Raw genomic sequence first — 13,842 nt, forward strand, 5'->3', positions numbered from 1 at the left:
CGCCGCATGTACCTGGCTCAAACGCAGCTCCGACGTGCTTCTCATCCAGACGTTTGGCCACATCTGCCAGACGGCTTCTGGCCCATTCCAGATCACGATGTTCTCAAAGTTTGCCTGTGCCCAAGTCTCACATTTACTTGTTTATAGCTAAACATGGCAAAATATTGAACTTGGACCGTTTTATCGGAACTGCATGGTAGAGCTTAGAGAGGAGAAATTATGGTCTGATGCCCCCCCGGCAAAACCAACTAAGATGATGCGGTCTCATAAACACTTAGTTCCAGATGGATTTCTGCCTTGCTACTGCTTCCAGAACTTATTGTATGTAGATAAGATTCCAGGTTTCGGGAAAAACCTGCATTTGACACTTTCAGTCGCTCTCTGCTTGCTCTGAATAGGTTAGTTTAACACAGTAAGTAGGTTGATTTCACCCGATGCTATTGCCGTACTGCTAATGCTGTACTCTAACGGCGTGTGCTAATGCCATATGGTAACGCCGCGTGCTAATGCCGTACTCTAACGGCATGTGCTAATGCCATATGGTAACGTCGCATGCTAATGCCGTACTCTAACGGCGTGTGCTAATGCCATATGGTAACGTCGCATGCTAATGCCATACGCTAACGCTGCGTGATGACACTCTGTGCTAACGGCGTATGCTAATGGTCATTGCCTCCCCTCCAGATGTGGACGAGTGCCAGGCCATTCCCGGACTCTGCACTGGGGGTAACTGCATCAACACTGTGGGCTCCTACGAGTGCAAATGCCCCGCTGGGCACCGGCAGAGCGAGACCAACCAGAAGTGCGAGGGTGAGTAGTGGAGTATGTTGTGTGAGGGTGGGAGTGTGGCGACCAAGACTGCCATCCAGGGGGGTCGGGGGGGGTCTGTGATCCGTGCTCACAAGCTCTAAAATGTTCCCCACAATATAATAAAAACCTGCTATTTTGACGTTTTGGGAACCACTGTTCAGGTCCCCACAAGGATCTGTGAATGCAATCAAAAAAGTAAAAATGGCAAAAGTCTTGTATTTTGTTTGGTTACTTATGGTTAAGGTTTGGGCTGGGTAGGGGTTAAGGTCATCATGTTGGGATTAGAGTTTTCCCCATATAAATGAATGGAGAGTCCCCACAAAGATATAATTACAAACCTGTGTGTGTGTGTGTGTGTGTGTGTGTGTGTGTGTGTGTATAAGCCCCAGCCTGAGAAACAGGACAGAAGCAGCTCATCAGTGTCTCTTTGCTTATTCTTAAGCTTACTGGTCAGGAAGCAGTTACTAGTCAGGAATTACAGTCACTGGTCAGGAGCCCACTCCTGAGTAATACGTACCGTGTCCTGGATGGTGGCCAGAGGGGGCGGGACCCTGCTGTGCCCCGCAGTGCTGCTGGGAGCTCAGGTCACCCAAGGTCGGCGTGTCTCCAGCGCATCCTTTAATTAGACAATGAGGCTGGGCTCTCAAACCAGCAGATGGCAGCAGCGAGGGGCGTGGCCTGTGTCAGTCAGCTGGCTCAACGAGGGGCGTGGCCTGTATCAGTCAGCGGGCTCAGCAGGGAGGCAGCCTGTGCTCTTTGAGGCATGCTGGTGGGGGGGAGGGTGTGTAATTACAGGACAATAGAGAGCTGTTGTAAATCAGCCCCTAGGTGAGTAGGGGTGGGGGGGCCGTTTTTATTACCTCAGAGGGGGTTGCTACTTTTGCGAAATTCACGCGCAGTGCCGGTCTACCTGTGATGAGCGTCCAGGTCTCCAGAAGGGCTCACATTCTTCCCAGAGCACGGCATGCTCCACAGCAGACGGCCCCCCGGCTCAGGGCCCCCCACCCCACGGACCGAAGCCCCATTACCTAGCAGAATAAGGCGTGTGGCCTAATCCCCGTTCCCATAACGGTCTGATCTCTCCCTGGATGCCAGACCGCGATGCACTGATCCACTGGTCCTGGAGTCCTCTGTTTTTTAACTTGTCCTCAGCACATACATATGCACACACATGCGCACACACACAGACACACTCATGTGCACACACACACGCTCGTTACGCTCGTACATGCTCAGACACACCCAGCCTCGCAGAGCCCATCGGTCTGTTCTCCCGTTTTGGAGAAGCCTTCCCCCTGGCCCTCCTCCTGGCCCTCCTCCTGGTCCTCCGCCTGGCCCTTCTCCTGGTCCTCCTCCTGGTCCTCCGCCTGGCCCTTCTCCTGGTCCTCCTCCTGGCCCTCCGCCTGGCCCTCCTCCTGGCCCTCCATCTGGCCCTTCTCCTGGTCCTCCTCCTGGTCCTCCGCCTGGCCCTTCTCCTGGTCCTCCGCCTGGCCCTCTGCCTGGCCCTTCGTCTGGTCCTCCGCCTGGCCCTTCTCCTGGTCCTCCGCCTGGCCCTCTGCCTGGCCCTTCGTCTGGTCCTCCACCTGGCCCTTCTCCTGGTCCTCCTCCTGGTCCTCTGCCTGGCCCTTCGTCTGGTTCTCCGCCAGGCCCTCCGTCTGGTCCTCCGCCTGGCCCTTCTCCTGGTCCTCCGCCTGGTCCTCCGCCTGGCCCTTCTCCTGGTCCTCCACCTGACCCTCTGCCTGGCCCTCCGTCTGGCCCTCCGCCTGGCCCTTCTCCTGGTCCTCCTCCTGGTCCTCCGCCTGGCCCTTCTCCTGGTCCTCCGCCTGGCCCTTCTCCTGGTCCTCCTCCTGGCCCTCCGCCTGGCCCTTCTCCTGGTACTCCTCCTGACCCTCTGCCTGGCCATTGGTCTGGTCCTCCGCCTGGCCCTCCGTCTGGTCCTCCGCCTGGCCCTTCTCCTGGTCCTCCGCCTGGCCCTTCTCCTGGTCCTCCGCCTAGCCCTTCTCCTGGTCCTCCTCCTGGCCCTCCGCCTGGCCCGCCGTCTGGCCCTGTTCAGCTGCAGCCATTACGCAGCCACACTTTTATTACTTCAGAAGCGCCCTCTTTCTTCAAGCTGCTGTGGCGGGGGGGGGGGGGGGGGGGGGGGCTTCTCACGCTCCCCGCCGCGTGCGTCATCGACAGGACTCGGGGCGCGCCTGGCTCCCCGTACCACAGGAGGTCGCGGCCCCTGGAAACCGCAGCACACGCACACTACCCCGGTCTTCAGCGCAGGCTGCCTTCTCGCTGAATGCGGGCAATTGCACGTACGCAAATAAATATATCGCATCATAAACTGGGAGCCTCGTGGCTCGTTTCCAGTACACTGACAGCCCTCAGACAGCAGAGCCCAGCGCTGTGGTGTAATCTCTGCCTGCCTGCTCTAGGCCGTAATGGGATACCAGTGTACTTCCCATAGTCTGTACTGGGCCACTCTCCTGACCTGTGACTGTGAATGCATGTTAAACGCATTTCAGAACCTTTAAATAGGCGGTAGTGAGTGGGATGAAATGATGTGCCTGTGGTCAGTAGTTTGTAGGTTTGAGTCCCAGGGTCAGCAGGGTTGGTCACTATTGGGCCCCTGAATAAGGCTCTTAACCCCCAATTGCTCCATGCATGTCACTTAAGAGCATTTGCTAAATATGTAAGAGGACTTTTATTGTTTAAACAAATCTGAATAAACGGCAGTCATGTTGGAAGGGGAATCAGGTGACCTCTGAAGTAAAGCTGATGTGTTCCGGTGATAGCTGATGGCGAAATGCTACAAAGGGCAGCTGTGTTAACTAACGAGCAAGTAAATGACTTTTACAGTGTCTGTGTTAATCAGTTCACTATCACACTGAAGGTATCGTGTGTGTGTGTGTGTGTGTGTGTGTGTGTGTGTGTGTGTGTGTTCTCAGACATCGACGAGTGCAGCTCCATCCCCGGCGTGTGCGATGGCGGCGAATGCACCAACACTGTGGGCAGCTACGTCTGCTCCTGCCCCCGCGGCTACGTCGCCAGTGCCGATGGCTCCAGATGTGTAGGTATGTGACCGCCCCCCCCCCATCTGCTTTTCACTTCCCAGTCACTCCACTCCAGCCTCTTCCAGTTCGTCCCACGCTTTTCCAGTAACCTGCCGCCTCTCAGCCATTTTTACAGCATTTCTGTTAACACGTGGACGGAGGAAAGACTTTCGAAATGGATGACAGGGGAGGGGGCTTTGGCTGGGACGTGCTGGCGGCTTGTGAGCTGGGGGGGCGGGGCCCCCCGTGGGTGGTGCATTACTGTCTGGCATGGAGCTCACCTGGCGGATGATGAAACTGGAAAATAACAGTAGGGGGCTAAAATTCACCTTGATGTCCCAGGAAATGGGGCCAGCGGATGGACAGACATCTGGGAGCGCTTATGGGGGGGGGGGGGGTCATGCTTCTGCGGCACCTGGTCTCGGGCCGGGAGGGCGGGGCACGTGCTGGCAGGAAGTATGCCGGGGATTGGCCCGGTTTGGCCAGCAATGATCATTGTGTGTGTCTGGGGGGGGGGGGGGGAGAGAGAGAACTGGATCTTGTGTCTCCCCCCCCCCGTCAGAGCCCAGACAGAAACACCAGCACGTCACGCAGCAGCTATTCCCCCCAACTAACATCCCAGTGCACATGGGGCACTGTTGATTCTGGCTCTAGGTCACCACCCCCCCTCCCCCGAATGGTACAGGCCTCTCCCCTTACAGTCCTCCTCTCCTTCCCCCACAGGGTCTCTCCCCCCCCCCCCCTTCCGTCGCCTAGCCCCTTTCCTGTCCTCCATCTAAGTCCCGGTGGCCTGGTTATTTGACACATCCTAGCAGCTCCAGGTCAAACCACGGCCCACGTTACCAGCCAATGAATGGTGCGGATGTTACAGTATTAGCTCTCTCAGGGGTTAGAGACCCAGCGGCTGCGGGTTCGAGGATCGGGAATCCTGCTTTTGTACCACAAGACAGCGGCTCGCCTCTCGCTGTGAGTGAAAGGGTTTGGCTTGTGCACGGCCCCCGGTGGAGAGGATTCCCCCCCCCCTCCCTGGGCTTACTAACGTGAGCCAGATTGCTTGATTAGATCTCCCTGCGTCTCCTCCTCGGTTGGAGCTGGCTTGGAACGGTGTGTGTGTGGGGGGGTGGGAGTCTTGGAATGTTACTGTTATTTTTTCACTTGGGAGCTTTGCCCCATACCGTGGAGCTGGGAGGGGGGGCCCGAGCAGGGTACTGGGGGGGCCTTTTGGGTTGGCATTAATCAGCCCTGTCCTGCTGCCCTGCGAAACGTCAGTGTATGAAAGTGACTTTTTTTGCAGGGGATCTGTTTCCAATTGTGGCAGTCATCCCCGTTAGCCCCCCGCCCAGCTCTGCAAACCCCCCCCCCTGCCCCCAGCTGGGCTCATCCCTGGGGATCTCTGTTTAAAGTGCTCGCTCGGAATCCCGAACGCCCAGTCTCTCATGTCGGCAGTAATTGACTCAGATTGCTCCGCGTGGAGGTGATTAATTCCAGACCGCCAGCTCGTTAGCGATGCTAATCGGTAGCCCCCGCTCGCACCGACATGCATGAATATACTCCCCCCCCCCCCGGCTCCTCTCAGATTGACCCTTTACCTAGCGAAAGCAGCTCTCCTTTGAGTGCAGGGTCACCCTTTTCACTACCCTACCAACCTTACGAACCCCAAGCTCATAAAGTGACTTCCTACTGGGGGGGTCATGTCCGGGACGCCCTGAGTGGCAAAGTCAGAATGGAGGGGAGAGCTGGCCTCTATTCTGCAAGGGCCCCAGCCCTGACCCACCCCCATCAGCTGAAGCACATTCCAGTCTGTAATTCTATTTTGATTTCTCACAAATTTTTGTAGTGGTTCAGGCACACAAGTTATACATTGGGGGGGGGGTATTGTTGCCTTCCCCCAACATGCAGTCTCTCAGCACCCACACCCCGATCTGCGGCCGGCCCCCAGCGAACTGCATCTCCCCCTCATCAGAATTGCTAAGCACTGTTGGAACTGGACGGTACAGCTCATGTGGGGAAGAGGCCCCTCAGGCTGCACATCCACTGCCGGCACTCGCTCCTTCCTCTTCGCTGCTCTTCCTGTGTTTTCCTTCTTCTCTTTCGTTCTCTCACTTGTTATTCTCTCCATTACTTGTTCTCCTTCTTCCTGTCTTTCAAACTGCTGAAATCTACATGAAGATCTTAGTAAATATTATTTTTGCCTGACAACATGTGTTGCTATGAAAGTGTTTCTCTCCTGCATTTTGCTATTGATTTATCATGTTTCTCGGTGTGCAGTGCTGATGTCACTTCCTGTCCCCCGTGTGTCCCGCAGATCAGCGAGTGGGGATCTGCTTCTCCGCTCTGGCCAGTGGGCGCTGCGCGGGCGAGCTGACAGGACAGTACACCAAGATGCTGTGCTGCTGTGACACGGGCCGCTGCTGGGCCTCGACGCAGGTCCCTGAGATGTGTCCCGTCCGCGGATCTGGTACGTTCCTGTCCGCCGTCCCTCGGCTTCAGACGCACCTTGTCGTAGCGCCTCTGTGTGGCACAGACACCCCATTTATGGGAGGACATGACAGAATCAGGGAGCAGGCGCGTAACATAAAGCGTGACATTAATCTCTGAATTGCTGACTTCCCTGAGAACGGGAGAGAGGTTAATGGGTTTGGGTTAATGGCCCCTCAAATTCATTCATTCTTCGGCCTCCCGGTCCTGACCTCCCTCGTGATGCAGTAACCCCTCCCACGGTTCCTTATTAGGGCAGATAAGGCCTGGAATGTTCTGCCCCTGACTCCCTGAGAGTGTTCGTACAGAGGACCCTTTCTCTGTCCTCCAGACGAGTACCGGCGGCTCTGTCTCGAGGGCGTCCCCCATGGGACGGGCAGCACCGGCTTCACCGGCGTGGACCGCACCTTCAGCTACAGGTACAAGTTCAACCCCGCGGGCCCAAATGGCAACGGGCACGGCAACGGGCACGTAAACGGGCACGGCAACGGCCACGGCAACGGAGGGCAGATCAGAGGCGAAGGGGTGGGAGGCAATGGGATCCCGCTGTCCCAGATTGGTGAGCCCCACCGCCGGCCCCGTCCTCGAAACAGGAGCAGACGGTCCGCTGGTTATAAAGGCGCTGAAAGGTGTCTTCCTGTGTCCGCTGTCCCTCAGGCACAGTGACCCTCAACAACACTATCGACGTGTGCAAGCACTTCACCAACCTGTGCCTGAACGGTCGCTGCATCCCGACGCCCACCAGCTACCGCTGTGAGTGCAACATGGGCTTCCGGCAAGACGTGCGGGGCGAGTGCATCGGTAAGTAGGTCTCCGGGGCCTCGTACATGTACCCAGCTCAGTTGGAAGACAGCACATATACACAGGGTGTCTAAACGCTTAGGCTCTGCTGCCACCTTCAGGCTAGCTGTGGAACATCCTGAGATTTCCAGCATTGTGGTGTGAATGGAAATTCCAGTGCAGGCAGCAATGTACACACAGTGACTAAATGGGCTCCTGTTCTCTCTCCCCCAGACACGGATGAGTGTGTCACCAATCCCTGCCTGAATGGCGACTGCGTGAACAGCCCAGGCTCCTACCACTGCAAGTGCCACGAGGGTTACCAAAGCACGCCGACCAAGCAGGCCTGCATCGGTATATCGCCGTCCTGGACGTCTCTGCCTGAGATTGCAGCTGTTCATCGTACAGCACATCTGTCCTGCAGAAGATAGTAGTTCTTAATCCTAGGGCACATTGTTCCTACAGCTGATCTCCAGGGTTTCTGCGGATTCTTAAGAAAACGTGTAAAATGCCATAATATGAATTTTAGGCCTAAAAATGTCTTAAATACATATATAAAGTCACATTGACTTAGGTCTGACTTTTAAGTGTGTGTTTGGGAAAAATGTGTATTGATCACACTCTAAGAAAACCACAGAAAGAAACCAGCAGGAAACCAATAAGCGCTACCTGCTAACCATTAGCTGCCAACTGTGTAGCTCGGTCAGAATTTTATCAGAGTGCTCAGCTGGTGTGTGGTGATGTGGGGTAATGTGGTGTCTCCTCTCATCAAAATAAGCTGTTATTTTGATGTTCATGTTGCTTGTGAGTAAATTGATGTATTTTCCTTCGTATGTTTCATTTTTTTTTTTTTTTTTACCAATATGGACGTGAAATGATACTAAAATTACATTTATAATGGTCTTAAAAAAGTCTAACTTGGGAAAATCTGCAGAAACCCTGACCTGTATCCTACAGCAGATTTTCCGTAGGTCTTTGTCCTGTAGTAGATCTCTGTTCCACCGTAGGTCTTTGTCCTGTAGTAGATCTTCATCCTACAGCAGATCTCTGTACCCCAACAGATCGGTCTTACAGTGGCCCTCTACCTTGTAGAAGATCTCTGTCCTGTGGTAGATCTCCATCATACAGCAGATCTATCCTGTAACAGCTCTCTGTCTTGTAGCAGATCTCTGTTCTACTGTAGATCGTTGTCCTGTAGTAGATCTTCATCCTAGAACAGATCTGTCCCATGGTATATCTTGGTCCTACAGCAGATTCTCGGCACTCTGTCTGTACTTCTTAGCCCTTAAACCCCTTTGTTCAGACGAGGTAATCTCGCACTGTTCTCCCAGACATCGACGAATGCATCGTGAACGGGATCATGTGCCGTAACGGCCGCTGCGTCAACACGGATGGAAGTTTCCAGTGCATCTGCAATGCTGGTTTTGAGCTCACCCCCGACGGAAAGAACTGCATAGGTGGGTTTCTCCGCCTGCTTTGGGCCAGCACCCTGCGAGATGCCCGTGTCACACGCCGGTCCAAAGGTGTGATGTGCTTAGATGCAGAGTTTTGATGTAGTGGAAATGGTAGTGAGACAAGTGTGGAAATGATTGTAAAAAAAAAAGGTGGATTGGACGATTTGAACGTGAGCTGAGCTCGTCCATATGCCTTTTTACCCCATTTTCCATCATCTGGTCATGAAATGTAAGATAATATGAGTGAACCATGTGGCAGAGATGCCTGCTGTCTAGCGGCTGTCCGAGAATCGCCATGGTAATGTGACAGGGCCGTGCCCCCTCCCCCCAGACCACGACGAGTGTGCCACCACCAACATGTGCCTCAATGGAATGTGCATCAACGAGGACGGCAGCTTCAAGTGCATCTGCAAGCAAGGCTTCTCCCTGGCCCCTAGTGGGCGCTACTGTACCGGTAGGCTGCGTCTGATATCCTCCGCATCCTTGCAGCCTGCGGCGGTGAGGTGATGTGTCTGTGTCCCTCTTCCTTCCCCGCAGACATCGACGAGTGTCAGACGCCGGGCATCTGCATGAACGGCCGCTGCATCAACTCGGACGGCTCATACCGCTGCGAGTGCCCGCCGGGCCTGGCCATCGATGTGGACGGCCGCGTCTGCGTGGACACCCATGTGCGCAGCACCTGCTACGGGGCCATCAAGATGGGCACATGCTCACGTCCCTTCCCCGGGGCCGTCACTAAGTCCGAATGCTGCTGCGCCAGCCCTGAGCACGGTTTCGGGGAGCCCTGTCAGCCGTGCCCCGCCCTCAACTCAGGTGAGCTAGTGCAGTGCTTTGGTCAGCGCAAGGCCAGTGCCTTGGCCAGCACAGTGCTTTGATCAGTGCAGTGCCTGTGCCTTGGCTAGTGCAGGGCCTCGAGCAGTACAGTATCAGTGCCTTAGCCAGTACAGTGCTTTGATCAGTGCAGTTCAGTGCCTTGGGCAGCCCAGTGCCAGTGCCTTAGCCAGTACAGTGCCCTGGACTCCTGTACCAGCCTCCAAAATAATTTGCTGGTCTGTTCGAAGGCGACTTCTTAGCATCTTACATGATCTCTGGAACTACAGATGTTCATAGCCGTCAGTGTGCCACCTTTTAAGATGTTCTGAGAGGGGAACAGCAGACTCTGAGAGCAGGGTCCAAGCCCTCCTGCAGACCTCAAGCTAAAGACCCCTAGCGACGTTAGCACTGTTTCCCTGCTCCTCTGTGCTGGATGGTGACCACAGTTAACCTTGCCTGCCCTCAGCTGAGTTCCAGGCCGTCTGCAGCAGTGGCATCGGAATCACAGCCGACGGAAGAGGTGAGCCCTTCATCTTCTGTCCGCCACCAGTATCGGGTGTTCTGTGACTCCAGTGACTCACGTAGGTGTGAGGTTCTAGATTCTGGGTCTTTGAGGAGCCAAGTGATCCCTGTCACATTGGGGGGACCCAGTGAGGTTCATGTCCATGTGCCCCCCCCCCAGATATCAACGAGTGTGCCCTGAACCCGGAGATCTGCGCCAACGGCATGTGCGAGAACCTGCGGGGTAGTTTCCGCTGCATCTGCAACATCGGCTACGAGTCCGACAGCAGCGGCAAGAACTGCGTTGGTGAGTTTCTCCTGGAAGCCGTGAGGAGGGGTCTTTGGTCTGGAAAAGGAGGCTCTGTCCCGCCTATGACACGTTTCTTCAGTCATCATTAAATCTGGTCCACCAATCGATTAATCATCCAGAGTAAATTAAAAGCTGTATAATGTCATTCCACTGATCGGCACTGAGCTCAGCAAAATTTACCAACTATAGGTCGGCAAGTTCAAGTTATACCATTGGCTGTTTGGCGGATTATCCATATATGGTTTTTTTTTTTATATGGCTAAAAAAATGAAGTGGCCTGCTTGAGCTGAAGAACGACTTGCAAGTGGTTGTTTGAGCCTGAGAACTCTGATCAAGAACAGTACTTCTCAGTGCAGTCCTCAGGAATCCTGAACGAAGCGATCAATAATAAAAACAAACATTCAAGACTGGACAAAACAATCAAACACATTAAATACTGGTGTGCTGGGAACCAGGAGGGATGTGGGCTGTCTGGGGGTTCCTCAGGACTGGGTTAGAAGACTGGTATAGAAGATTAAACCAGGTCTCTAAGGGCTCCGTCTGTCTTCATTTACTCGATGTAATGGATGGTGGACCCTGGGCTCTTCCTACAGACATCAACGAGTGTCTGGTGAACCGGCTGCTGTGTGACAATGGGCTCTGCCGGAATACGCCGGGCAGCTACTCCTGCTTCTGCCCCAAAGGCTTCGTCTACAAGCCCGACTCGGAGACCTGCGAAGGTGACCCCCCACTTCCCCCCAATGCCCGAATGGCGGTAAAGGCGTCCCCGGGTGCCTGCCCTCCCTCCTGACACTTTGCCGCGTTTCAGATATCAACGAGTGCGAATCCAGCCCCTGCGTGAACGGCGTGTGCCGCAACATGGCCGGCTCCTTCATCTGCGAGTGCTCCCACGGCAGCAAGCTGGACTCCACCAACACCATCTGCGTGGGTATGAGCCCCCGCCTCCTGCCCGGGCTGGGACCCCCCCCCCCCATGCGCTCACTGGGTTTGCCGGTTTCTGTCCATCCACATCATACCAAGACAAATGATTTTGCTGATTTTGCTGTGTTGATTCTGCTTGGCGCCATGGGTAATACATATCCACCTTCCCCCCCCTCCCAACCCACCCGACCCCCACAGACAGCATGAAGGGCACCTGCTGGCTGAACATCCAAGATGGCCGCTGTGAGGTCAACATCAACGGTGCCACGCTGAAGTCGGAGTGCTGTGCTACACTGGGCGCGGCCTGGGGGAGTCCCTGTGAGCGCTGCGAGATCGGTCAGTGCACCCCCCACCACCACCACACACTCCGGGGCCCTTACTCTCACCCTAACCTCCCCCAGTCCATAATCGACACTCTCCTCCGCAGATACGGCCTGCTCCAGAGGCTTCGCTCGCATGAAGGGCGTCGCCTGTGAAGGTAACTGCGCCCCCCCCCCCCCACCCCCAGTGCTTCCCAGCATGCCGAGCGAGCGGCCGCAAAGCTCTGAGCGCTTCTCTCCATCTCGCCCACAGACGTGAACGAATGTGAGGTGTTCCCGGGCGTGTGCACCAACGGCCGCTGCGTAAACACGCAGGGCTCGTTCCACTGCGAGTGCGCCGAGGGACTCACGCTGGACGGGAGTGGGCGCACTTGCGTGGGTAAGGGGGGGTGCCCGTGGCGGGGGTCGGCCTCAGATTACGTCTGTAAGCGTCACATCAGCATCCTGCAGCTTCAGTACACGACTGTGAGCCTGATGGCCGATTCCACGCAAAAGCCGGTTTGATGTCGGACACATGATGCTGATAAGTGTAGTCAGCCTGCAGTGTCTGTGTTCAGAGTTAGCATGTTAGCGGCACGCAGCATTAGCCAGGGCCTCATCCTCCCGCCACCCGCCTCCCCAGATGTGCGCAGTGAGCAGTGCTACCTGAAATGGGACGAGGATGAGTGCGGGGAGCCGCTGCCCGGGAAATACCGCGTGGACATGTGCTGCTGTTCGGTGGGGGCCGCCTGGGGCGTGGAGTGCGAGGAGTGTCCCAAGACTGGCACGCCGCAGTACAAGGCAATCTGCCCCCGGGGGCCCGGCTTCGCTAACAGGGGTGACATCCTCACCGGCAGACCCTTCTACAAAGGTACTCCGCCCCGCGTCACTTACAACCTACAAGCCACATGCAAAAATGCGAGATTCCTTCAGGTGTATTTCATCGCTGTGGTCGTACGGATATTTATCTGACGGAATTTGAAAGGAGAAGCCTAATGCGTTGTGTTTCTTAAACTGAAACTAAAGATGTGAACGAGTGCAAGGTCTTCCAGGGCCTGTGTGCCCACGGAACATGCCGGAACACCATCGGCAGCTTCAAGTGCCGCTGCAACAGTGGCTTTGCCCTCACTATGGAGGAGAGGAACTGCACAGGTGAGTGGGAGAGCCCCTCCCTCGGCCCATGCCCTACCCCCGCACACGGGTCCCGCAGCTCCTACGCTCCTGACACCCCTTGCTCTCTCACGCCCCCCCATAGACATCGACGAGTGCCGGATCTCCCCCGACCTGTGTGGCCATGGCACGTGCGTGAACACGCCGGGCAGCTTCGAGTGCGAGTGCTTCGAGGGCTACGAGAGCGGCTTCATGATGATGAAGAACTGCATGGGTGAGGCCTCTGCGCAGTGCGGCCTGCTCCACTGCGTCTATGCCTATGTCATTTTAACTGCATTACTGCTCCTGCCCTACGCAGACATCGACGAATGCGAGCGCGACCCCCTGCTCTGTCGCGGAGGCACCTGTCTCAACACGGAGGGCAGCTACGAGTGCGACTGCCCCCCAGGGCACCAGCTCAGCCCCGAGGGCTCGTCCTGCGAAGGTGAGTCTGAGGTTGGCTTACCGCGGCGCGTTATTGCTGCCCTCCTGTAGAGGGCCCAGCTCACCATATCTCCGCTCTCGGGCAGACGTCAATGAGTGCCAACTGAGCGACACCCTGTGCCGGAACGGCCATTGCGTCAACATGGTGGGCACCTACCAGTGTTCCTGTGACACGGGCTACCAGACCACCCCCGACAGGCAGGGCTGTGTTGGTAAGTGTCACCCTCCTGCCCACCCTCTCCTGGCACCAGGCCCCGGATACCTGACCGCTGGCCCTTTTCAGACATCGACGAGTGCACTATTATGAACGGCGGCTGCGACACCCACTGCACCAACTCAGAAGGCAGCTACGAGTGCAGCTGCGGGGAAGGATACGCCCTCATGCCCGACCTGAGGACCTGTGCCGGTGAGTGGCGGGGTCGCGGCCGAGCAGGCCGCCGGGGAGGGGCCACGGGCATCTCGGCACACGAGCTCACGTCGCTCCCTCCCTCCCGCAGACATTGATGAGTGCGAGGACACGCCGGACATCTGCGACGGCGGCCAGTGCACCAACATCCCTGGCGAGTACCGCTGCCTGTGCTTCGACGGCTTCATGGCCTCCATGGACATGCGGACCTGCATCGGTGAGTGAGCGGTGCCCCCCCCCCACCCCCACAGCCGACCCCACCCCCGTTGGCCTTCCCAAGAGACACACCTCAGAAAGATTTGCACGTCCCCAGATGTCAACGAGTGCGAACTGAACCCCAACATCTGTCTCCATGGCGACTGTGAAAACACCAAGGGCTCCTTCGTCTGCCACTGCCAGCTGGGCTACTTCGTCAAGAAGGGATCTACGGGCTGCACGG

General features: G+C 56.3%; 1 protein-coding gene across 9 annotated transcripts in view; it reads left to right on the top strand.

Annotated features, from left to right (window-relative positions):
- fbn2b (fibrillin 2b) overlaps positions 1-13,842 on the top strand; it is a 44,698-nt gene that overhangs the window by 17,692 nt on the left and 13,164 nt on the right. For 6 of the 9 annotated variants that reach the window (XM_048977039.1, XM_048977040.1, XM_048977038.1 and 3 more), the window contains 24 exons: positions 685-810; positions 3,744-3,869; positions 6,154-6,306; positions 6,658-6,885; positions 6,984-7,127; positions 7,341-7,460; positions 8,438-8,563; positions 8,892-9,014; positions 9,098-9,373; positions 9,840-9,893; positions 10,056-10,181; positions 10,778-10,903; positions 10,993-11,112; positions 11,304-11,441; positions 11,533-11,583; positions 11,679-11,804; positions 12,048-12,275; positions 12,431-12,556; positions 12,660-12,788; positions 12,873-12,998; positions 13,084-13,209; positions 13,281-13,403; positions 13,495-13,620; positions 13,717-13,842. In XM_048977039.1, coding sequence (XP_048832996.1) covers positions 685-810; positions 3,744-3,869; positions 6,154-6,306; positions 6,658-6,885; positions 6,984-7,127; positions 7,341-7,460; positions 8,438-8,563; positions 8,892-9,014; positions 9,098-9,373; positions 9,840-9,893; positions 10,056-10,181; positions 10,778-10,903; positions 10,993-11,112; positions 11,304-11,441; positions 11,533-11,583; positions 11,679-11,804; positions 12,048-12,275; positions 12,431-12,556; positions 12,660-12,788; positions 12,873-12,998; positions 13,084-13,209; positions 13,281-13,403; positions 13,495-13,620; positions 13,717-13,842 — 3,273 coding nt within the window. The remainder of the gene's footprint in view (positions 1-684; positions 811-3,743; positions 3,870-6,153; positions 6,307-6,657; positions 6,886-6,983; positions 7,128-7,340; positions 7,461-8,437; positions 8,564-8,891; positions 9,015-9,097; positions 9,374-9,839; positions 9,894-10,055; positions 10,182-10,777; positions 10,904-10,992; positions 11,113-11,303; positions 11,442-11,532; positions 11,584-11,678; positions 11,805-12,047; positions 12,276-12,430; positions 12,557-12,659; positions 12,789-12,872; positions 12,999-13,083; positions 13,210-13,280; positions 13,404-13,494; positions 13,621-13,716) is intronic. The other 3 variants (XM_048977042.1, XM_048977037.1, XM_048977041.1) reach the window with 3 other exon arrangements.

The sequence above is a fragment of the Brienomyrus brachyistius genome, chromosome 15 (genome assembly GCF_023856365.1).
Source record: "Brienomyrus brachyistius isolate T26 chromosome 15, BBRACH_0.4, whole genome shotgun sequence".
NCBI classification, from domain to species: domain Eukaryota; kingdom Metazoa; phylum Chordata; class Actinopteri; order Osteoglossiformes; family Mormyridae; genus Brienomyrus; species Brienomyrus brachyistius.